Genomic DNA, 25,295 nt, shown 5'->3' with positions numbered 1-25,295 from the left:
GTATCCTCCTCACCCTTGCCTCTCTTAGACGTGATAGAGAAATCTCAGACCTGTACAGTGTTAAGTACACATTTTGTGACTGCAATCACTTTCAAATTTGTTAAAGTTGCATACAATCTGATCCCTCCCTGCTTTACACCAGCACTGAGGATAGGAATACACGGAAACTGACTTAATTATAGTAAAGTCAGCAATCACACTAGCAATCAGTCACAGGTTATACATTAGTATAATAAGCAATATGAGGACATAATCAACTACAGATACATTTCAAGTATGTAAGAAAAACATATTACTGCATTACCTATATATTGGAGTTTAAACGTATTCAGTGGCACAGCGAAAGAAACAGCAGCAATAGTTTACAGACTCCTATGCATCAGGCACCTATCCAACTATTCGTACTCAAAGGTAGATAGAGACTTAGTGCTGTATCACCCGGCTCAGGAGAGTGGGATACGGGGAGACTTCACCCCGTTTCCAGCATCGATCAATACGTTAATGAACGCTGAGTGGATCCAGACGCTATTAGTGTACACAACTGCCCCGTGAACACTGACGCACCAGTCATACAGCCGCCTATGGTGCGACTGGGTCCTTTTAGATACAGTGTCTGAGACGGAAGCGGGAATTCAGTTCATGGCAGGAAACTCGGAGGAAACTGTTCAAGAACCGAAAGGAGTGGCGACCAAGGGAGCGTCTTATTCCCCACTGCTGACATCAACCCTAGGGATCGTGGCCTCATACTACCCCTGAGGCCTAGCGCTGGTGCACCCGATGTGGCAGCTGCGTCAGCGATTGTTCGGTAGTCTTCATCCCGAAACAGTGCGGCTGTGTCTCGCGTTTCCCCTGCAAAGCGGAACCGTTATGGCTACTTAAAACCAGCAGCCCATTGACCATGGTCCGGCTCCTGCCGCACCAAACAAAAAACTGAATTGCCTGAGCCAGGAGGTGGGGATATAGGGGACTGGCCCATTGCATTCTGGGAGGCCGAAAGCTTTGATCGTTGGTGCCAATGCGCTGTCCACTGCCTCATATCCCAATGTTTATCCTGTGGATAACCTGTAGACCCTGCACGAGAAAACGGGCTTGTCCTAGGATTCTCATGTTATTGAATGAAGTGTTTGACTTCCTGTAAAGTTCTTCACATTAACTTTCAGGAGTCACGCTCACTAGCTTTACTCCATATATACCCTACATATTTTTCTATTTAGGATCGGTCTGTATTAGTACTTATTTTAATCGCTACTAGGGTGGTCATTGCACAGTGTTGAAAATGTCGTTCTCCCCAGCCCTCCATAAAATCATTCGCAAAATACATGATGCTTTTCAAATGGAGACCTTGGGAGTACCCTACTCCTTCATAAAATGCCTGCCCCCCTGACCAAATGGTTTAGCTGGCATGCGTTCACTACAGATGGGGATGGTGCATGATTGCTTCTTGAAATAGAGTAATCTCACACGGGGAGTTGCCCCTCAGTGACATGTATGCAGTAACTACCTTGTTATCTGCTGTATACATGGTATATGTTCTTTTTATCTTATATCTGTGTATTATTGGATTTGATGTCGTGGATCCTGTCTCTATTCTCTCCAGCCCCCTTTTTTCCCCCTCTTCTGTACCCTCCCCCTTTTCTGTGGTTAATGGAACAAACTTTATGAAAAATAATTATTCATGGGGGGGGGGGGGGGAATTATATGGTAAAAAAAAAAAAAGGCAACATTAAGTCACATAATTACCACATCAAGATGACAAGCAAAGGTACAGTAAGCAACATAGAATAGCAAGTAGACAAGTAATAAGAACTGGTCCTTGCCAGTAATACTAATATTTTGTCTGTAATATATTGGTTATAATTAACTACCAAGAGCCTCATCTATAATTGGTGCATGGTGCACATGGGCCTTGTGATAAGGGGTGCTCACCCTGCAGCACTAATTTCCAAGAGATATACTGCTGCAAAAAAGAGAAAGCACCAGGAAAAGGTTACAGGTGCCTTGTCCTTGTGATATGCACATCTGCAGGAAACTGGCACAGTGCCAGCCTCTTCTCATTGCATGTACCGTGCAAGGGAGTTTTATGAGAGAATTAAGTCTGTCTGCAGTTTCTGTCCCAGGATAACCATTCAAAAAGGGAAGCAAAACAAATGCATACATGCGTGACACAAACATCTTCTTACAAAATAAGCACTCATACCACCTAGCAATTAAGTTGGTGAATAATACAAAAATGCAATTAAAGTGCTCCATAATCCATTGGGACTCTTCCAGTCTAGTCATGCAACAGCCTCCATTGGATTATCCATGACCAGGGTTCCCCTATCTGCCACCATCTGGAGCTGGGATGGTGTCCTAGCTGTCTGAACTTTGTTTGTGGACATTTATGGTAAAGTGGAAAACCCTATTTCTAATGAGTTTGATATTAATGGACCCTAGAGTCTGGCAAGGTAGAGTCCCTGTCTTTATGTGTGATGGTTGTGTTATTTAAGTAATGACTGACTGGTAGGTGTGGATGCAATGATACAATAAAGCATCCTAGGAAGAGTACAGAGTTAACAAGTATACAGTAACATGTAATATGCAACTATTTCTGGAGGTATAATGTGCCATTTGAGCTGTATCTAGAAATGTTAGCATCTAGAGCAACAAGCAATATTGACGTCTCCCTAACCAAACCATTCATTCCTTGCCACCGGTTTTTAGATCTGTGCCATACATGGACCGCATTTCCATTTTATGTGTACATGTATAAACCCCATTTAAATTAATGAACTGATCATGTTGATCTTGTATTAAGTTAAATATTCTTTGCAGTATGTAATTTGTGGAAGTTTACAGTTTTCCAGTAGAAACGTCCTTTCAGAAAAATCCACTGATATTTCTACACTAGTGTGCCAAAGTCTTTGGCCATGGAAAATAATTGTTAGTAAAAGACCAAATTTCATTGAAGTCCCAGAAGTTTATTGATATGCTAAAGTTCGTAATTTTGAGCTGGTCATTAATAAATCTGATATGTATGTTAATCAATTTTATTCAATAATATTTTTTATATAAAATTAATTTTCAATAATTAAATATTTTATTGTTTATTTTAATGTCCTTTTTTTACAGTGTTAAAATCAATAATAACCATTGCAATATTCAAACTCTTTCTGAAGAAGGCAATACTCAACGACAAATTGCAAAAAAAATAAAAATTTCACCATCTAGCTAGTGTAACATATACATTACCTCAACACAAAGAAACAAAAACGTGACTAAGAAACGTTCTGGGCGAGCCAGGTGTAAAACAAAAAGGGAAGATAAATACATTATCGTAATGAGTGGTGATCGTGTCATGATTTGGGGTGGTTTTGGTGGAGGAAATGTTGAAGATTTAGTTCAACCAACATCAACTATGGATAAGAAACGATACCACAGTATTTTAGTACATCACACTGTACCAATTGGAAATCGAAATATTGGAAAAGGGGTTCATCGTATAACAAGAAAATAACCCTAAACACACATCTAAACTGTGTACCGATTTTTGAAAAGTAAAGAAAAGCAAAAAGTTCTACAAATTATGGCTGGCCTCCTCGGTCACCTTAACTCAATCCCATTGAGAAACACTGGTATGACTAAGACAGAAAATTTTGTGTAATGGCTTTAACAAATACTAAAAACTTATGGCAATGTCTGAACGAGGCCTGGAAAAGCATAACTTACTAAACTTTAGAAAATTTGGTGTCTCGAATGGACACATTGATGAAAGCCAGATTTAATCTGAAAATGTACTATAAAATTCTAAATAATTTTGATAATGTTTAGTTATAATATCATGTGAAACATTATGAATAAATATTTTCATTATTTCACTACAATTAAATACGCTTGTGTTTTCAAATAATATGGTAAATTTAGTACATTTGAAGTAAAGTCCTAAAGTCTTGTTTCTAATCATGATAATGATTTTAGTGATCAATTAAAATTGATATTCATTAAGATAGAGCAATATAAGTAAGCATATAAGCCTTGGCCAAAGACTTTTGCACGCTAGTATATACATAATTCAAATACATTTTGAGCTGACAACGATGGGGGGGGGGGAGGGTACACACTACTTTCCTAATTATTATTCTTTCTCTTACGTCCTAGAGGATGCTGGGGTCCACATTAGTACCATGGGGTATAGACGGGTCCACCAGGAGACATTGGCACTTTAAGAGTTTGAGAGTGTGGGCTGGCTCCTCCCTCTATGCCCCTCCTACCAGACTCAGTTTAGAAAATGTGCCCAGAGGAGCCGGTTACAGCTGGGGGAGCTCTCCTGAGCTTATCTAGTAAAAGTTATTTTTAGAGTTTGTTTTTTTACAGGAGGCTGTTGGCAACAGCCTGCCTGCAGCGAGGGACTAAGGAGGGGGAGCAGTGTCCGCCCTGCGGGGTCTGAGCCACTGACTACGCTGACTGGACACTGAGCTCCAGCGGGGTCGGATCGGTCTCCGCCACAGGGGACCACTCGCCCCAGTACCATGCTGCCAACCCCTTACAGACGCTGAAGAAGTGAGTTAGTCATCGACCCCCCTAGCAAGCGGGGGGCCGGTGTGAAGATGGCAGCAACGGGGAGGGAGCGCAGTACTAACTGCGCTCCTGGGAAGGTCCGGAGGCGCTGTGAGGGGCGCCCTGGGCCAGCGCTTACTCCCACACTGGTCAGCAAGTCTGTCGGGGTCCGCGGATCTCAGCCAGAAAGTTTCCTCAGGCCAGTATAAAATTTGAAGAGCGGGAAGACAGTGCCATTAAGGGGGCGAAGCTTCTCTGAGCGGACCCAGCAGCGTTCCAGCGCCATTTTCCTGCCTGCACAGTGCTGGATGGAAGATCAGGTCCCTCCACAGCAGCTCCATCTGTCTGTACACGGTACCAGGGGGTTGTAGAAGGAAGGGGAGGCTGTAAAACGTCTCCTATTAAGGGATACAGTCTGCGCTGGTAAGGGGTTGCCTTTTACTAAAAGCGCTGTATTGTGGGTTGGCTCCGATCTCTGTGTCTCTCTTGCCTTTCTTGGGGGGGAAACTCTGTTTGCCCCCACCTGTGTGTGTGTGGAGTGTTTGGTGGTCTCCTTTAGCTATGTCCAGGGACACTGTGTCATATGCTGCAGAGGATTAATCCTCCCAGGATGATCCCATTCCATATAATCAGGTTAGCACTGGTAAAGCACAGATTCCAGCAAGGGTACCAGAGTGGTTTTCCTCTATCAAAACTTGGATTTCTCAGATTTCTGACAGGGTTGCTAGTAATAAATCTGCAACCCAGGTATTACAGAGCTCTATGGCAGTATGGCCTGTGTCTGGTACCTCAGGACACCCCGCTATATACCACCACAAACATGCGCTTGTGCATGTCACAAGACTACACGGATAGCGATTCTGACACTACAGACGGTGATAGGGATGTGTTGCGGGGGTCCGCATCTCTTGCAAGGGGGGTGCAGTTATTGATAGAGGCTATCAGGGATGTGTTAATTGTTAATGATACCACACCTGAGCAGGTTGAGGAGGCTTTTTTCACTGAAAATAAAAAAAGCCTCGCTAACCTTCCCTGCGTCAAAGGAATTGAATGCTATATTTGAAAAAGCATGGGAAAATCCTGAGAAGAGGTTCCAGATCCCTAAAAGGGTTCAGGTGGCTTTTCCTTTCCCTGAGGAGGATAGGAAAAAGTGGGAAAGCCCTCCGATTGTTGACGCATGTGTCCAGACTCTCATAGAAGGTGGTTTTGCCTGTTCCGGTATCTACCGCCTTAAAGGAGTCGGCAGATAGAAAGATTGATAACATGCCTAAATCAATGTACACTGCTTCTGGGGCCATATTATGTCCCACTATTGCTAGTGCAAAAGCAATAGTGAAGTGGTCGGCTACCTTGCTTGAGGATTTGGATACGATGGATAGGGATGACGTTGCATTATATTTACGCAACATACATGATTCTGCAGGTTTTATGGTAGAATCCATGAAAGACCTGGGTTCCATGGCTGCGGGAATTTCTTCCATAGAAAGAAATGTGTAAATGCGCAACCAACAGCAGCCGGTATGAGGAAGGTCAAATCCTCAATATAAACTAAAGTAGAAAAATGAATATACCGGCGCTGACTGATAAATTAATAAGAGATGGTTTGCTTAGTATGTAGAATTATAAACAATTTATTAACAATTCATATAAAAACAATTAAAAAAGGAATATATCCCTATTACCACTAATTGGTAAAATTCATTCGTCTTATCTGGACAAACTTGATTGTGCAATATGCCACTTTCCTATATGACCAAAGTCCAATCCTTAAGGCTAGGACAATCTCCCAAAGTAAATGTACTGTATTTTGCAGATAATTACCAGATCCACAGATAGGCATCAGCATTAGGACAAGTCCATTTAAAGCTGCAGGTGTGGGCCAAACCGGTTGAGTATACTTTATCCAGTGATGGGAGAAAGAGTCCAATTTTTGCCAAGGGATGGTGGTGGTCCTGTAGGTCTGTTTGGAAAGTGGAGTCCAGATAGATGTGGAAAAAGCTCAACGCGTTTCACTGGTATGAGTACAATCCAGCTTCATCAGGAGCATAAATCCTATGAGTACTGGGTATTCTATTTATACCCTTCTTAATGAATCAATAGACATCACCTGTTTAGTCAAGAAATCACTCAAAGCAAACCATCCCTAAAAATAATATAAAAATCTTATAGTAAAATCATAATAGTCATATCTATTCATATAATAAGCATCCATTAAAAACGAGCATTTAATCCTTATTTATTAGAAAACAACTTTTTGGCAATATAAATACAGTCTATCGATCATGTGATGTGTCACATCACATGATCGGCTAATTCGGCAGTCCCATTGGTCGGATGAAAGGCTCCCGGTCATGTGGTTTTAATCACATGACCGGGTGTCCTTTTAATCCCCTTCTCCTGGGGTACATTGGTGTTCTTAGTAGGTCTTTAAAGAGTGAGTCCATCCCATTGGTTCATGTGTTAACATGTGACGAAGTGCGCATTGGTCCGGGTGTTTGACACGTGACCAGGTACGTGTTTACGTCACAACGGACGTGGTTGCCCCGGTCACATGACCGCGCGGTCCGTGTATCACCTGACTGCGCCGTCCATGTGTTATCATCATCGGCAAACGTCAGGAGCCGGAAATAATTAAAGAAAGACCAAATAGGGATGTTACTCACACCCTCGACCCTCCCCACCATAACTGTTTGGTAATAGCTATGGAAACCTGTGTTCAATCACAAATATTATTTACAACTCACCGGTACCGCCATGGGGACCAGGTTCACCCCCAGTTACGCCAATCTCTACATGGGTGACTTTGATGACACCCATGTGTGGGGCGGGGACTGGGAGGCGTACCTGGTCTTCTATGGTAGGTACATAGATGATCTATTTATTATTTGGGATGGGGATCTTTCTTCTGCTACTTCTTTTGTTTCTCATCTCCAATCCAACCAGCACAATTTCACCTTCACCTACGATAGGAACCGGGTAGACTTCCTGGATGTGACACTCGAGACTAGAGACAATAGAATCATTACGTCCAATTTTGTTAAACCAGTTAACACCAACTCGTATCTACATTATAGAAGTGCTCATTATGCACCATGGAAGAACAACATACCTAAGGGACAACTTATGCGACTTAGGCGCAATTGTTCGAATGTAGATACTTTTAAGATGCAGGCCAATGAACTAATAGATTCCCTTAAAAATAGAGAATACCCACAAAATATATTAGATAGGGCACTAAATGAAGTTCTAAACATGGACAGACAGGATTTACTTCTCCCATCTTCTAGTAATGATATTCAACAAAACAAAAAAGACAGAGAGATGGCGTTTATTTGCAAGTACAACAGATGCACCAATGATATTAAAACTATTATATGTAGAAACTATAGGCTTTTGAAACAAGATAATATTTTGGGAAGTCTCTTACCCGATAAACCACATATTATATAAAGAAAAAAATAGGGCCCTAAAGACAATCTTGGCACCAAGTCACTTTAAATACGCTCTAATAGAGGGACAGAAGGATGGCTCAAATTGGCTAACCACGAAACCCGTAGGCTTCCACAGATGTGGAAAAAAATAGATGCACATGGAACATAAAACCGTTTACATCCCTATTCCAGGCTCAAAAGAGGAATATTTCCTCAAATCGTTCATGAATTGTGACTCTAGGTTCGTGATATACGTGTTGACATGTGGGTGTGGCCTGAATCATGTGGGCAGAACACGAGCAATCCACACACGATTCATGGAGCATCGACGAAACATAATACGGAAATTGGGGACACAGTGTATCACGACATTACTTAGACAAACACGGAAGCAATCCCGCTTGTCTGTCCATCAACTGTCTTGAACATATCGCCCCAACCGAAAGGGGGGAGATAGGTTCAATCAGCTATGCCGCAGGGAGGTCTTCTGGATGCTCAAGTTTAATTCTTTACATCCAGAGGGCCTAAATGAAGCTATAGAACTGAATTCTGTTATCTAGGGGGGTTATTTGTGCATATATATGCAGTAGATAGGTATTATATATGCTCACCTTCAAACATGTTTCTGTTGAGGACGTCTATTCTTGAAACATATATAGGGATCATGATGCTACATCGATAAGAAATGATATTTAGAGAATTTTATTGTGTACCCCCCCCCCCTTTTTATAATAAATAATAATAATATAAAAAAAAGTACTAAATATTATTTCCACAACTGATCGGTGGAACTGGAAGAGATGACACATAAGGGATTTATTGTACTGCATATGGGGATTTGGATTTTATTGCTCCTTCATATAGATATATATAAAAATACATGTTGAAATGAAAGCAAGCTAAGAATCATGTACTGCCTATATGTTTGTTGTTCTGTTATCAATAATCTGTTATTAATATATTCAATTGGTAACTAAGTATATTTAAACAGTATAGGGATATATCCAATGTGATTATGAAATAATACCATTGGATATGTGTTTATAAACCCTGCACACAGGTTTCCATAGCTACCACCAAACAGTTATGGTGGGGAGGGTCGAGGGTGTGAGTAACATCCTTATTTGGTCTTTCTTTAATTATTTCCGGCTCCTGACGTTTGCCGATGATGATAACACATGGACGGCGCAGTCAGGTGATACACGGACCGCACGGTCATGTGACCGGGGCAACCACGTCCGTTGTGACGTAAACACGTACCTGGTCACGTGTCAAACACCCGGACCAATGCGCACTTTGTCACATGTTAACACATGGACCAATGGGATGGACTCACTCTTTAAAGACCCACTAAGAACACCAATGTACCCCAGGAGAAGGGGATTAAAAGGACACCCGGTCATGTGATTAAAACCACATGACCGGGAGCCTTTCATCCGACCAATGGGACTGCCGAATTAGCCGATCATGTGATGTGACACATCACATGATCGATAGACTGTATTTATATTGCCAAAAAGTTGTTATCTAATAAATAAGGATTAAATGCTCGTTTTTAATGGATGCTTATTATATGAATAGATATGACTATTATGATTTTACTATAAGATTTTTATATTATTTTTAGGGATAGTTTGCTTTGAGTGATTTCTTGACTAAACAGGTGATGTCTATTGATTCATTAAGAAGGGTATAAATAGAATACCCAGTACTCATAGGATTTATGCTCCTGATGAAGCTGGATTGTACTCATACCAGTGAAACGCGTTGAGCTTTTTCCACATCTATCTGGACTCCACTTTCCAAACAGACCTACAGGACCACCACCATCCCTTGGCAAAAATTGGACTCTTTCTCCCATCACTGGATAAAGTATACTCAACCGGTTTGGCCCACACCTGCAGCTTTAAATGGACTTGTCCTAATGCTGATGCCTATCTGTGGATCCGGTAATTATCTGCAAAATACAGTACATCTACTTTGGGAGATTGTCCTAGCCTTAAGGATTGGACTTTGGTCATATAGGAAAATGGCATATTGCACAATCAAGTTTGTCCAGATAAGACAAATGAATTTTACCAATTAGTGGTAATAGGGATATATTCCTTTTTTAATTGTTTTTATATGAATTGTTAATAAATTGTTTATAATTCTACATACGAAGCAAACCATCTCTTATTAATTTATCAGTCAGCGCCGGTATATTCATTTTTCTACTTTAGGGATTTTCTTCCATGTCTGTTTCAGCTCATCGGGGACTATGGCTGCGCCAGTGGTCGGCCGACGCGGAATCCAGAATAAGTGTGGAGTCGCTACCCTATACAGGTCAGACTCTCCTTGGGGAAGCTCTAGACGCATGGATATCCACCGCTACAGCGGGTAAGTCTCAGTTTCTTCCCTCAGCAGCACCTGCTCCGAAGAAATCCTTCTCGTCATCTGCACCACAGTCCTTTCGCTCTAACAAGCCTAGAAAGGCCAGAACATCCAATACCTTCTTTAGGGGAGGTCGGGTTAAGTCCAAGAAACCTGCCGCTGCAGGTTCCCAGGAACAACAGCCTACTTCAGGTACCCCAAAGTCCTCCGCATGACGGTGGACTGCACGCCCCGGTGGTGGGGCCAGTGGGAGTGAGACTCAGACATTTCAGTCATGTCTGGGTATCGTCCGGCCTGGATCCCTGGGTAGTAGATATTGTGTCTCAGGGATACAGGCTGGAATTTCAAAGTCTCCCTCATTGCTTTTCAAGTCAGGCTTACCAACTCTGTTGGGGGACAGCACAGTACTTCAAGACCACCTCACATGTTGATCATAGGTTACTATTCGTACCTTTTCGTGGTACCGAAACCGGATGGTTCGGTCAGGCCCATTCTGAACCTAAAATCATTTAATCCCTTTCTAGTTCAAGTTCAAGATGGAGTCTCTCAGGGCGGTGATATCAGGTCTGGAAGAGGGGGAATTCCTGGTGTCACTGGATATCAAGGATGCGTACCTTCACATTCCAATCTGGCTGCCACATCAGGCTTATCTCCGCTTTGCATTGCTGGACTGTCATTTCCAGTTCCTGGCCCTGCCATTCGGCCTCTCCACAGCACCGAGGGGGTTTACCAACGTGATGGCGGAAATGATGATACTCCTCCGCAAGCAGGGTGTGAACATCATTCCATATCTGGACATCGTCCAAGGAGAAGCTGCTGCAGTCCATTATTCTCACAACGCGCCTGCTCCAGAGTCACGGTTGGATTCTGAACTTTCCAAAGTCACATTTGGAATCAACCCAGAGATTGTCATTTCTGGGAATGATCCTAGATACGGAAGTGCAGCGGGTGTTTCTTCCGCAGAAAAAGGCGTTGGTGATCCAATCCATGGTCCAGGATGTCTTGAAGCCACCCTGGGTGTCGGTTCATCAATGCATTCGCCTATTGGGAAAGATGATGGCCTCTTACGAGGCTCTCCAGTACGGGAGGTTCCATCCTCGGACCTTCCGACTGGATCTCCTGGACAAGTGGTCGGGATCTCACCTCCACCAGAGAATTAGTCTGTCGCCAAAGGCGAGGATTTCACTCCTCTGGTGGCTCCAATTGCCTCACCTCCTGGAAGGCCGCAGGTTCGGGATTCAGGACTGGGTCCTTCGAACAATGGATGCGAGCCTCGGGCTGGGGAGCAGTCACTCAGGAAAGGACAGTGGTCAAGCCTGGAAGCTGGCCTGCCCATCAACATTCTGGAACTAAGAGCCGTCTACAATGGTCTTCTTCAGGCGGCCCCTCTTCTGAGAAATCGGGCCATTCAAGTGCAGTCGGACAACGTAACAACAGTGGCTTACAGAAACCAACAGGGCGAAACGAAGAGCAGATTGGCAATGTCAGAGGTGACAAGAATACTCCTCTGGACAGAAAAGCACACGTTGGCGCTGTCAGCCATCTTCATCCCGGGAGTAGACAACTGGGAAGCAGACTTCCTCAGCAGACACGATCTCCATCCAGGAGAGTGGGGATTCCATCCGGAGATGTTCAAGGAAATAACAGATCTTTGGGGCTTACCCCAAATAGACATGATGGCCTCTCGTCTCAAGAAGCTTCGGCGTTATTGTTCCAGGTCGAGGGACCCACAGGCAGTGGCAGTGGACGCCCTGGTGTCTTCGTGGGTGTTCCAGTCAGTGTACGTGTTTCCACCACTCCCACTCATCCCAAGAATCCTAAAGCTCATAAGGAGAACAAGGGTTCAAGCGATCCTCATTGCCCCAGACTGGCAAAGAAGGGCTTGGTACGCGGACCTTCTGAATCTACTGCAAGAAGAGCCAAGGCCTCTTCCTCTTCGGGAGGACCTACTGCAGCAGGGGCCGTTTGCCTATCAAGACTTACCGCAGCTACGTTTGACGGCATGGAAGTTGAACGCCTGATTCTTGCTCGGAAGGTTATTCCTACCCTCATACAGGTTAGGAAAGGGGTAACGTCTAAACATTACCATCGTATTTGGAAGAAATATATCTCTTGGTGTTAGTCCAAGAAGTTTCCTACGGTAGAGTTTCAACTGGGACGTTTCCTCCTCTTCCTGCAAGCAGGAGTGGATATGGGTCTGCGGTTGGGATCTGTGAAGGTCAGGATTTCAGCCCTGTCTATTTTCTTTCAGAAACAATTGGCTGCCCTCCCTGAGGTTCAGACCTTTTTGAAGGGAGTTCTGCATATCCAACCTCCCTTTGTACCGCCTACGGCGCCTTGGGACCTTAACGTGGTGTTGCAGTTCCTCCAATCGGATTGGTTTGAGCCTCTACAGGAGGTAGAGCTCAAATTTCTTACATGGAAGGCGGTCACTTTGTTGGCCTTAGCTTCTGCTAGACGTGTGTCCGAGCTGGGCGCTTTCTTTATCCTGTAAAAGCCTTTACTTGATCTTCCACGAAGATAGAGCTGAGCTCCGGACTCGTCTGCAGTTTCTTCCGAAGGTTGTGTCGGCATTTCATATCAACCAACCTATTGTGGTGCCAGAAAGTCAGACTCTCTGTCCTGTATGATCCCAAGAAGATTGGGTGTCCTGCTTCTTAGCAGACGATTTCTTGCTGGACCAGGTTCACTATCCAGCATGCTTATCTATGGCAGGACTGTTGTATCCAAAATCCACTAAGGCCCACTCTACTCGTAAGGTGGGGTCTTCCTGGGCGGCTGCCCCGGCAGTGCAACTTTGCCGAGCTGCAACTTGGTTTGGTTTGAACACGTTTGCAAAGTTTTACAAGTTCGATACTTTGGCCTCTGATGATCTGAAGTTCAGTCAATCAGTTCTGCAGGAGCCTCCACACTCTCCCTCCCATTATGGGAGCTTTGGTACATCCCCATGGTACTAATGTGGACCCCAGCATCCTCTAGGACGTAAGAGAAAATAGGATTTTGGTACCTACCGGTAAATCCTTTTCTTGTAGTCCGTAGAGGATGCTGGGCGCGCGCCCAGCGCTTCGTTTTCCTGCAAATGTTATTTGGTTCAGTACAACTTCATTTTAGTTGAGTACTGCATTGTTACTTGGTAAGTAATGTTTCAGCTGTTGCTGAGTTTTCAAGCTAGTTGACTTGACGTGCCTTGTATGTGTGAGCTGGTATGAATCTCACCACTATCTGTGTATAATCCTTCTCTCGAAGTATGTTGTCTCCTCGGGCACAGTTTCTAGACTGAGTCTGGTAGGAGGGGCATAGAGGGAGGAGCCAGCCCACACTCTAAAACGCTTAAAGTGCCAATGGCTCCCGGTGGACCCATCTATACCCCATGGTACTGATGTGGCACCCAGCATCCTCTATGGACTACGAGAAAAGGATTTTCCGGTAGGTACCAAAATCCTATTTTTCCCAAGACCAACAATTTGTGAACATCTGTCCACATTGAGTAATGACATCCAGTGTATTTTTAATGCATTGAGATTACCAATGGCTTTGTATCAGAATGCAAATACCTGCACAGGGTTTTGGGCCTAAGACTAGCTGGTTGCATGCTTTCTTTATTGACCTGATTATCAAATCTAGCTGCACAATTACATTTTTGGATTTTTGGAGCATATACATATGCTTTATTTACACCCTTTTCAGACAAAAATGTCTGATAATCCCGTCTTTTACCCAGCTTTTCAGTGCCGTTTTGTTTTGCCGGGCTCAGCCTAACCCCCTTTTCACACAGACAAGTAAATTACCGGGTCAAGAATTTCTACCCGGTAATTTGCGGATCAACATGGGTATTTCGTCTGTGTGAAAGGGTCAACCCAGGTTAAAATTTCCGGGACACTAACCCTGGTAAATTCTTGGGTCGAAGTCCCGGGAATTTCAACACTTGTTGACCCTTTCACACAGAAAAAGGACCCTGTTTATTTGGCAAATTACCGGATAGAACTTCTCAACCCAGGAATTTGCCTTTCTGTGTGAAAGAGGTATAATTCCTCTAGATTCACTTTCAGTATCCTTGAATCAGGACTCCTTTAGTCATCCGAAAACCGTTAAATGATTAACTATTGCACACTGTTCAGTCACATACAGTATAAATAATGCTGCAACCACAGGTTTGCAGACCAAAGTGATAATTTACAACGGAAAATAGGACTTGGCTGCCACAGTGTGGCGACTTTTGAATATACATTTATATCACTTGTGCAAGTATCGCAGATCACCAGTCTTGCTAGAAACTATTGCTGCTGCCACCAAGTATCCATGTAAAGAATGTTACAGGGCAGAGTTGCCAAGCTCCTCAGTGCAGGGTTCCTGTATAGAAAGTGTATTTATTCAGTAAGCGGAGACCATCTGTGTTTTGTGTAATTCAGTGATTTATTGCTATTGAGAATAACAAAACATATTCATTCATCTATGATAACTCACTCTCTAGCAATACAAGAACAAAGCATATGCAGATATGGGATACTGCACTCAATAGCAACACAGTATATTAGAAAATATATGAAAACTTTAACAACAATTAAATGTTATACAATATTAATTTAAAAGGACAAAATCTCTAAGGTATGTACACTCTCACAACATTCATGTGCAGTGGGAGCCAGGGAGACCACCTTAATGGCTCTTACTGCTAGGGACACCAGACAGACCATACTCTGGAGAATGAGAACCAGGGCTGCCTGAAATGGTAAGGATGGGGTGGGGTGGGACAGGGTACAGCAAGGACCCACTGAGGTGCTAATTACATGTAAACCACTTCAAATATGGGTTGATAACACTGATTCATTGATTTAAGGTAACTAACCCAGTGGATATTTCGCAGCATATATAGTATTGGGGAGGGTGTCCAGACAGCATGTAAGGGAGTGAATACAAGTATAGTGCCTTGTATGAAGTTAGGTTGTCATGTTTTATTTCTGAAATATTGCCTGGTGAATTCTCAAACATTTTGCAGGAATTCTATATAACCTGCATACTCTGTCTTCCTTTCGAGGCAGGACACTCTGAACAGTTGGAGGGTACATGATGTCACATCTATTCATTATCATAGGTCCCCCTCTTCATTACCAATCCCTGAGTTCCATTGTTCTATCTAGGTAACTCTCAAATACTACGGCACTCAAACCACAGGGGTTAGATAGCAAACGGGGAGTATACTTGTGCATCACATCCAACCCAATACCAAAGCATCCCTGTACAGGGGTATATACCAACACCATGGTACTTGAGATGTGTTAAAAGGACAGTAGTTGGTTGGGAGCTCAGTATTGTATATGTTATGGGGTGTGAAGCTTAGGCTCCTACCAGGAGAATACTGGAGAGTGGAGTTTTCTCTCGCCAGCTATAGCTGATGATATTCTGGGTTATCGATGAAGCTAACTCTCTATACCCCGATATTTAGCAAGTATAAACTGTCCTATACCTATTAGTGTAGTAACACCTGTGTAAAATTTATTTGAATATGTAAAATTTGAGGTTTATTCTACTCCAAGTATCTTAAAATAAGAAGGTCTTTATATTTTGCCATCAGTACAGATACAGTAGGTATAGACACCTGTTGAAAAAGTTATAGATCTTCTTAGATGTTAGAGCGTGTCTTCCATATCACAATGAATGCTTTTATAGACAATATAGTCTACTAACTCTTTAGCTAGGTACACACTATGCATATTTTTTGTTGAACTGGCAAATTGGCCCATTTTTCTGCCAGTGGAAGGTCCCGATATCTGCGCTGCCCGTTAAGCAATTTATTTTTGTTTAAGTTTCAGATTTTCTGCCACACCACACTGGATTTGCATTTGTCTGCCCATATATAGAATGAGGTAATCAGGATCAACCGCTGGAAATGCGGGCAACTTATCGAGGGTACCCACACACTGCACTACAGTTTATTGGGAACTGCCAATATTTTTTGTCAAGGCCAACCAATCAGATAATCTAATCAGTGCTTTTCTGGCCATTTTTGGATCATTTTATTGACGTTCAAAATGCTCATTCCTACACACTATGCAATAAAACAGGCCGATCACCCAATTATTTACAAATAGGGCCCAATAACACACTACGCAATAACACAGTCCAATCACCTGATTATTTGCAAATACACTGTGCTAAAAAGTATGTCTGTGGCATGAGATGATTAGTCAAATTGTTACATTTTTCAAGATTTAAGTAAAAAAAAAAATTGTCTACCTCTGTTGTCCCATGTTTCAGTAGACTGTATCTCAATATTTGTAATTGTCCTTCAAAATTTATTTTTTCCTAAATCTTTCACAAAACACACAAACATAATTTGACACTACTGGGGTGTCCTATACAGTATATTCCTGTTATATTCTCATAATGCTGATTAATTCACTCTATAGGGTTGATATAGCCGCTGATTATCAAAAAAATTTGGCTACAAAATCTAAAACTAATACTATTAAGTATAAGACACAGTTGGTTTTACACTTAATGTTTTGCTATTTTAAATTCTTCATGCAAAACACCAATGCTCAGCAGCTTGAAAGGCCGCCATTTTGTAAATAAGACCCTATATAGTAACACAAACCTGGGATATTGTAACTTTTCATTAGATAATTTGTTCTCTAACAGAATAATTTGGCTTCTGTTAGTTAGTTAGTTCCCAGCCGCGCATCGTCCATATGCCTCAATCTGTCTTTTTCACACAAAAATAATTCTACATATAAGTTATTAACCCTTCCTGGTACACAGCCACTTGAAAGTTTCTTTGCCTGTATTTCACTTTTGGATATATCTTTTTTTCTATCAAGTATAAACAGACAGTGCATGATCCTACAGTAACCCCCTATATTCAGTGTTACCACATAATAAGTGGAAATTGGGGGTGGGGCGGCTCCCCTCCAAACCAAAAAGCCACAGCCTTCCTGACTCCCACCCCAATCATTTGAGAGTCGCATCTGTCAGTACAGGCATGGATGTAACGCACAGGTTTTATTATTAGGCTGCCTTTCACTGATTTGTCTAGTTTGCTAAAGTTAGAAAAGCAGCAAGAATCACATTGCATGGTGATCCCTGTAGTGCTAGAGCAACCTACAACTTCCGGCTGTATGCAGGTAACCCTCCTCTCCTGGCGCTAGTTGATCCCTCAGGCTTACTGATCTGTTATCCGCTAGATGGTGTGCCGGCCCCTGTGGCATCGACATTCAGTGATTTAGGGATGCCAAAAGGAAATTAAATCTTGGGTCCGTCCCCCCCATATAAACATATTGTGGCACCCCTAACCATCTCATGAGCGTAGCTATAGTGGGTGCAGGAGGTGCCTTTGCTATGGGGTCCAGAGTCTTAAGGGGCCACTCTCTGGGGCCTGACTCAATTGCACCAAGGTCATAAAGTTGTCTACCAGGTTCCTGCAATTGTCCACTAAGCACAGTGTGGCATACTGTAATGTGAACTGGGGGCACTTTGTGGCATCTTGTTAACTTGAGGCACTACAATGTTACAGAATATGAACTAGGGGCACTGTGGCATAATGGGACATAACATGAACTAGGGCACTACTCTGGGGCATAAAATGAACAACTGCTGTAGAGAGGTCTCTCTCTAGAAGGGAGTAGGGGCCTATTCAAAATGTTGCTGTAGGGCCGACAAACATCTGGCTCCGCCCATGAACTATCCTGTACTACCCTATATATTTTACAGCCTGAAAGGGCAACATTAGGTGAAGAATGAAATTCTGTAAGAGATTAATTACTGCTGTGTAGTGTCCCCTGGCAACCCATGCCTGGCATTATGAATAGAACAGCCACCAAGTGGTAATATCCTGTATCATTGCTGCAAATGATACACAGTTGCTTGTTTTACTGTGTTGTTTCCATGTGCTAATCCATTGAAGGTAAACTTTGCAGTTTGTTTTCTTGGATCTTGATTATACAGTGGCTGCATAAAGTCAGGAAAATGTTTACAATTCATTTGAATGACAAGATACCGGTGCACTGGTAGTATCCAAATCACCCAGACTGATAGCATTCAGTCCTTCCCGATTAAGGGGTCTATTTACTACACCTTGGATGGAGATAAATCCGATGGAGATAAAGTCCCAGCCAAATCGGCTCCTAACTGTCATGTCACAGGCTGGGTTTCAAAAAATGACAGTTAGAAGCCGATTGGCTGGAACTTCATCTGCGTTGGATTTATCTCCATCCAAGGCTTATTAAATAGACCTCTAAGACACTTGAGAGGGCAACCTGTGAGATAGAACACAAAGAGGAGTACCTCCACTGCTGTCTCTTCTCCAGCCACACAAATACACACTACCATTGTCTCAGCCTGATTTCCAACAGTCTATCATATGAATTTCAGCTGTTACCATTGGTCAGTCTCCTTTGTCAGGGGTGATTCAGACCTGATCGCTGCTGTGCGTTTTCCCATAGCGGGCAATCAGGTCATAACTGCGCATGCGTCGAACAACAACGGGCATCGCCGGTCAGCGACAGGATGGTGAGAAAAATCTGACCGCACGGGCGTTCGCAAGGTGATTGACAGGACGAGGCTGTTTGTGGGTGGTAACTGACTGTTTACTGTGAGTGTCCGGAAAAACGCAGGCGTGCCCAAGCGGTTTCAAGGAAGGTGTGTGACGTCAGCTCCGGCCCTGATCAGCCCCTTCTCATCGCACTGTAGGAGTAAGTCCTGGGCTGCGCAGAGACTGCACACAGTGGATTTTTGCAGCTCAGGGTACACATGCAATCGTACACTTACACAGAGAATTTACACTCCCCCGTGGCAGCGACTGTCTGAATGTAGGACAGCAGAGTTAGCAGCCCAGCGATCAGGTCTGAATCACCCCCTCACTCATTAGATTTACCGCAACAATTAGTTTAAAGGCAAAACCAACCTGATATTGGCGTTAAACTAATTGCCGATATTAATCTAATGACTGTGTTCCTGGAATCACGGCAGCTCCCGCAAATCTCAGGCTTCTACAGTTGGCCCTTGGTCTTTTAACAGTCCATTCGGCCATTTATTAAGTACTTCAGGATGTGTACCACAGTATACTTCATCTGGTAGACCGGTGTATTGTATGAGCAGTCTAATCTGGTTGTGTGTTCCATTTTGGGAAGCCTTTGCTGTAGTATATGGTTGTAGTCAGTAATGGCCTAATATAGGGCCTAATTCAGACCTGATCGGTGCTGTGCGTTTTCACATAGCAGCCAATCAGGTCTTAATGGTGCATGCCAGACAGCCGACGGCCGTCTCAGCCCTGCGATCGCCTCTGCCTGATTGACAGGCAGAGGCGTTCGCTGGGCGGAAGGGTGCAGGCTGGTGATATTTGGTCGTCGTTTTAGGGGCGCGGTCCGGGCAACGCAGGCGTGGCAGGACCGCGTAGGCTGTGTGACATCACATGCAGCAACAAGTAGCTCCCTGCCAGTGCGCAGGAGCTGCGCTGGGAGCTACTCTTCAAGTACAAAAGCATCGCCGCTGTGCGATGGTTTTGTACTTATGCGACGGGGCAGGGCCTGACATGCGGGGCGGACTAGCACTGTGCTGGGCGTCCCACCGCTTGTCAGGGAAGCTGATCGTAGAGGTGCTTAAATTAGCACATCTACGATTAGGTCTGAATTAGGCCCATAAGCCACATGCCACACTAGGTTTGCTCTCAGAGGCGATTTAAGAATGCAGTCTTTGGAGGTAATTCAGACCGGATCGCTGCTATGTGTTTTCGCACAGCGGGCGATCAGGTCCAAACTGCGCATGCACCGCACTGCGCAGACACATCGCATGGGTACAAAGCGGATTCCCGCACAGCGAGGAGTTTGTGCGACAGGCGATCGCAAGGAGTTTGACAGAAGAAGGCGTTTGAAAATGGTCAGTTGACACCCACAGTGAGTGTCTGGAAAAACGCAGGCGTGTCCAGGCGTGTCCACGAGTTTACAGGGAGGGTTCCTGACGTCAATTCCAGTCCCAGACAGGCTGATGTGATCGCAGCGGCTGAATAAGTCCTGGGCTGCGCAGACACTGCACAAAATCTGTTTGTACAGCTCTGCTACACATGCGTTCACACACTTGCACAGCTCAAATACACCCCCCTGTAGGCGACGACTATCTGATCGCAGCAGTGCAAAAATTGCTTGCTAGTGATCAGGTCTGAATTGGGCCCAATATGCGGCCCCCCTCTCTTACTGGTGCATTGACCGAGTAAACTATTGTTGTAGAACAGGCATGTCAAACTCGTGGCCTTCCAGCTGTTGTGAAACTACAAGTCCCCGCATGCTTTGCCAGCATACCTTCCACTTATCAGCTGGTAAAACATGCTGGGACTTGTAGTTTCACAACAGCTGGATGACCATGAGTTTGACATGCCTGTTGTAGAGGCTACCGCACATGTGCAGATCTTCAGGGAAATTGGGCTGATTTAGAGGTTGATTCGGACCTGATCGCCAGGCTGCTAATGTTGCCGACCTGCGTTTGGTTAGTTGCCGCCCAAGGGGGAGTGATAATTCGCTCATGCAAGTGTGCGATCGCATTCAGATAGCTGCAAATCTGTTCACATCTCACTCACTATGTGCAGTCTCTGTGCAGCCCAGGACTTACTCCTACAGTGCGATCACAACAGGCTGATCGGGGCCGGACGGACATCACACACCCTCCCTGAAAACACTTGGGAACTCCAGCGTTTTTACGAACACTCCCAGTAACCGGCAGTTACCACCCACAAACGGCCTTTTCCTGTCAATCACCTTGCAAATAACATTTTCGCACCATCCGGTCACTGACTGGCGATGTCCGTTGTTGCTGTCGTCCGAGAACGTACAGCAGCGATCAGGTCTGAATCAGGCCCTTAGATTTCTCTACTGCACATCCACAAATCTCCGTAAAAATAGCACAGGTACAATTTTCCCAGTGCAAAATATGTGTTTGAGGGATTCCCCAATAAAGCCTGAACTATAGGCACAAGTATGTGGTGAATGTGTCACACAAGTGGCGCTAGCGAGTGAACCAAATGGCAGTGTGTTTTCAGAGAATGACAGTATAAGATATATTCACAATACCTTATTTAATGAGCAAATCATAACAGATAAAAATACACAATGCATAAAAACTGAAAATAAAAGAAATTCCATTCTTTAAAATCTTTTGCAAAGGACATAAAAGACATAAAATTGGGGCATACCACATCTGGTGTGAAGGAGCCGCAGGAATGGACTGCAGTAACTGGTTTACCCTGCATATGGCTCCTAAGCTTTACCAGTTGGTGACGTTTCAGTCCCCAATGTAGTCTGTTGAAAGCTGCTGGCGTCCACAGGTGGAATACGCCGACGTATTTCAAGACATCTAGTCTCTTTTTCAAGGCTTGTGCTCCCCTGTGTCCTGGTGGTCATAATGTAAAAAGTCATGTGACCGCCGTTTCCGGTTTTGGCTGGCGGAAGTGACGTCATTGGCGCTGTGAATGAACTGGGCTAATAGTTTTTGCTAAATGACATGGTTTTATCACAGTATATCCTCTCCTCCCGGGAGATGCATTGAGTGTATGGTTGAAGCTTGATTATCTTTATTCCCGTCTCCTCCCGGAAGTCACGATCTTCCGTGACTGGAAGCTCCCACAGAGGTTTGACTAACTATTAAGAGTGCATGGGTGCATAGTCTGGGCCCTTTATAAATATGTATAAGTATACTAATCATGCATAATAATGTACCAGATTGATAACAGCAATGCACTGTAGCGATTACACCATAGTCATGGGAATGTAGTAAATGTAAAATATGTATAATAATTAAGCACATGTTGGTGATATCACCCAATATACTGAATGGGACCGATTAAAAAAAATTCCCCACAGCCGCCACTAGAGGGCGCCCAGCAGCAATTCAATTGTTCTACCGTTTGGGTGCCCAGTGGCTGTGGAGGACATATTTTTTCTGCTACCTCCTGAGGTGTGAGAAAATTTTTTTTTAAAAATAAAAATGTTGAAACTGGGCACTGTAGGCATCCAAACTGGGTTTGGATGCCTAAAGCAGGGTGTTTAGGCAGTTTTAGATGGCTAATCCTGGTATGCCTGGACACGACATGCGCAATGTGCATGGGTACCCCATGAATAAATTGGTGTTCAAAGATTAGAGCAGATCGGTGTAACTGAACATAGACAGACTTCATGCTGTAAGGGTTTATTTATAGAACATAAACCAGTATACATATAAAGAAGGAAATAATATATACACCACATAACATTCATAGAAGAATGTAAATGTTATTTCTAAAGAAAGACTATGACACTGCTAACTTATTAGCTTATATGTATCATTTGGATAGTCACATTGGCTAGCTAGCCTGCATAGGGGACTTGTAATTATCACTCAAATGCAGACTGGAACATTTGTTGTCCTATTTTGATATACGCCTCTCTCTCCTCATCATTCATAAAAGACACCAGTCCGGGGTTCTGGCTGACTTCACTGTAGACGTGGGCTTGGCCACCAACCATGACCACTGGATCGACCGCCTCTACCTCCTCCACCTGCTCTGCGCTGGTTGCCGGATTCACCTGTGCCGGTTTTATGCGCTTTTTCTCTTCTTCTGACTCACTAGTATCACTGTCTGAATCACTTTTGGAAATTTGAGTAACTGCAGGACCAGACCCTGATTTCAGTTCATGGATTAAGAGAGTTTTGATCACTTCGTTGTCAGCACCAGTGTCCTTCTTATTGGCATTTTCATCAACATCCGCTGGGTCATCAGGAGCTGTGGGTAAAATAGGAACCAGTGAGGAATTTCTACTTATTTATTTTATTTTTTAATCAATTCTCCGCTCAGACATTCTCTAACACCATATGATCAACAGGCATTAAGTCGACATGGTCAAAAGATCGACATAGCTAACTTAAAAAAGGTCAACATTTTTTTATTTTTGGCGTACTTTTGTATGTTTTATTACCTGTGACCCCAATTAGTGGTAACGTAGACCTCCACAAGCTTGCGTTGCTTGCCATGCTTCAGACAAGGTGCCATGCTCCACTACCACTGCACAGGCTACTATTCCCAGTCTTAGTCCACGTGGATGGTACACCAAGCAAAAGTTGAAAAAAACAAAAAAACAACTTGTGTCGACCATACGTGTCCACCATTGCCATGTTGACCTTTTGTACTTGTCAACTTGTTGACCATATGGTGTCGACCTATTGAGTGTATATGTAAACAGTGTCTATCCCTAGTCTGGAACCCTCGCTAAACAATAATGCCTCAGTTATTTCACTAGTTGGTCTGTTATTTCTAAAAAAAAAAAAACTTAATATAATTACTCTCCCAATGAAAGGATCAGGGGCATAAGGGCACTATAGATGTGGACATAATTTTTTTTTTTTTAAGATTTAAAACCTATGTTGCTGGAAGTCCGATGAGTGTCGCCCTCCACACACTGCATATATGGGGAATTTTCTGACCCAGGATGGCACCAGGGCAAGTAATGATGTGCCGGCATTATGGTATATATTTATTAAAGGGCAAATACATTTAAAAAAATAAATAAATAAAATATTACAAGAAAGTTTGCTGCAATGAAAACAAAAGCTGGAACAGATGGGTACTTTAACACAAAGAACATAGAATGTCATACGTATACCAGCAATATAAATGGATCACTGACTTGTGAAATAGGTTCAGCGGTTTGTTTGTTTTTTATCCTACCATATCTGAACATTCTAAAAATATTTACATTCGTTTCAGTTTCTTAAGTAATTATCTGTTTTGATAATTTCATCTTTGAATCAGGATACTCACGGACATTGTCAGTCATATCTTCTTGATGGGCTTCATATACCGTGCTAGCCTTCATCCAGACAGGTTGCTCCTTCCCTTTCTTTTCTTTTATCTTTTTCACCTCCAGTTCATGGACATTAATGGTCACATCTTGGACATAGAGATTGCCCACGGACGAGTTTTTATTAGCCCACTTTCCAAAGTTTCCTAGTGGATCCACAAGTGATGATCCAGCCAACTGTTCATAGCTAAAGTAAATCGTTTTGGATTATGATAGAGACATTGTTTAGCATTTAGGGATATACGTTTCATCATAATATCAGTAAAGCTGTCCATAAAATACAAGTCTTGCAGGATACTTCAGCAATATTTAGGCGATGTTGGACTGAAATGTAATACTGTGTGTTATATCTGGTATATGTTTTGAGATCGTAAAATGTTTTTCACTATGGAAACGAAGCTTCCATTATATTCTTCCCTGTGACATTACCAGCAAAGCTAAAGGGTTTCTGTTGAATGGGGAGAGTCTTAGGGCATCCTGGGTTGTACAGTGTGTACTACATTACGCTATATACAGTGCATACTAGTTGGAACATGCCAAGTACATACTATAAATTACATTGTTATAAACAAATATTCATTACAAAATTATACTGCTTTGAAAAGAGAAGCCAGACAAGTGTACTGGTAATGGCAGCATAATAGGTTTCTACTAGGGTGGTCAATACTGGGATCGGAATCGGCACTGGATTTCGGGATTGGCCAGCAACTTCGTTTTTTATATGCTGGGCAGTGTTGAGCATCCTCAGTAGGCTCAGACTCTGCCCAGCTCACCTGCCCCTGGTTCTGGCTGGGCGCACTGTGCAGCATGACATGAAGTCAGACAGAGGTCACGCTGCACAATCAGCCACCACCCCACCCACCGGATACCACCGCCGCCCTGCAGTTCCCATCCGCTGGTCTCATGTGAAGTGTCCCACCCTGTATCCCAGACTGCTGGTCTGGACCAAAACACTTTAAACCTCTCCTGTATCGCCCAGGCACTAATTCCACGTCAGCTGCAGTTCTTAATATGGAGGACACAAAACATCCACACACCTTCATAGTACTAACTGGGGGGCCATCCTGTACTGTTGGGTTAGCCAGCTGCATTTGGGGTAACGGAGGCTAACTGAAAGCTCTTCCGCTGCATGTTCATA

At 43.4% G+C, this 25,295-nt stretch overlaps 1 protein-coding gene across 1 annotated transcript in view; it reads right to left on the bottom strand.

Moving 5' to 3' along the window:
* Positions 1-21,382: 21,382 nt before the first annotated feature.
* Positions 21,383-25,295, bottom strand: part of LOC134924182 (general transcription factor IIE subunit 1-like) — a 10,574-nt gene continuing 6,661 nt past the window's right edge. Inside the window, exons 3-4 of the mRNA XM_063920816.1 lie at positions 24,118-24,344; positions 21,383-23,082 (exon numbers count right to left, since the gene is read on the bottom strand). Of these exons, the coding sequence (XP_063776886.1) occupies positions 22,694-23,082; positions 24,118-24,344 (616 nt within the window). The 3' untranslated portion in view covers positions 21,383-22,693. The remainder of the gene's footprint in view (positions 23,083-24,117; positions 24,345-25,295) is intronic.

Source organism: Pseudophryne corroboree, chromosome 1 (assembly GCF_028390025.1).
Source record: "Pseudophryne corroboree isolate aPseCor3 chromosome 1, aPseCor3.hap2, whole genome shotgun sequence".
In the NCBI taxonomy this organism is placed as follows: Eukaryota; Metazoa; Chordata; class Amphibia; order Anura; family Myobatrachidae; genus Pseudophryne; species Pseudophryne corroboree.
Note: the sequence above shows the minus strand (reverse complement) of the source record. Positions and strands in the feature narration are given on the sequence as shown.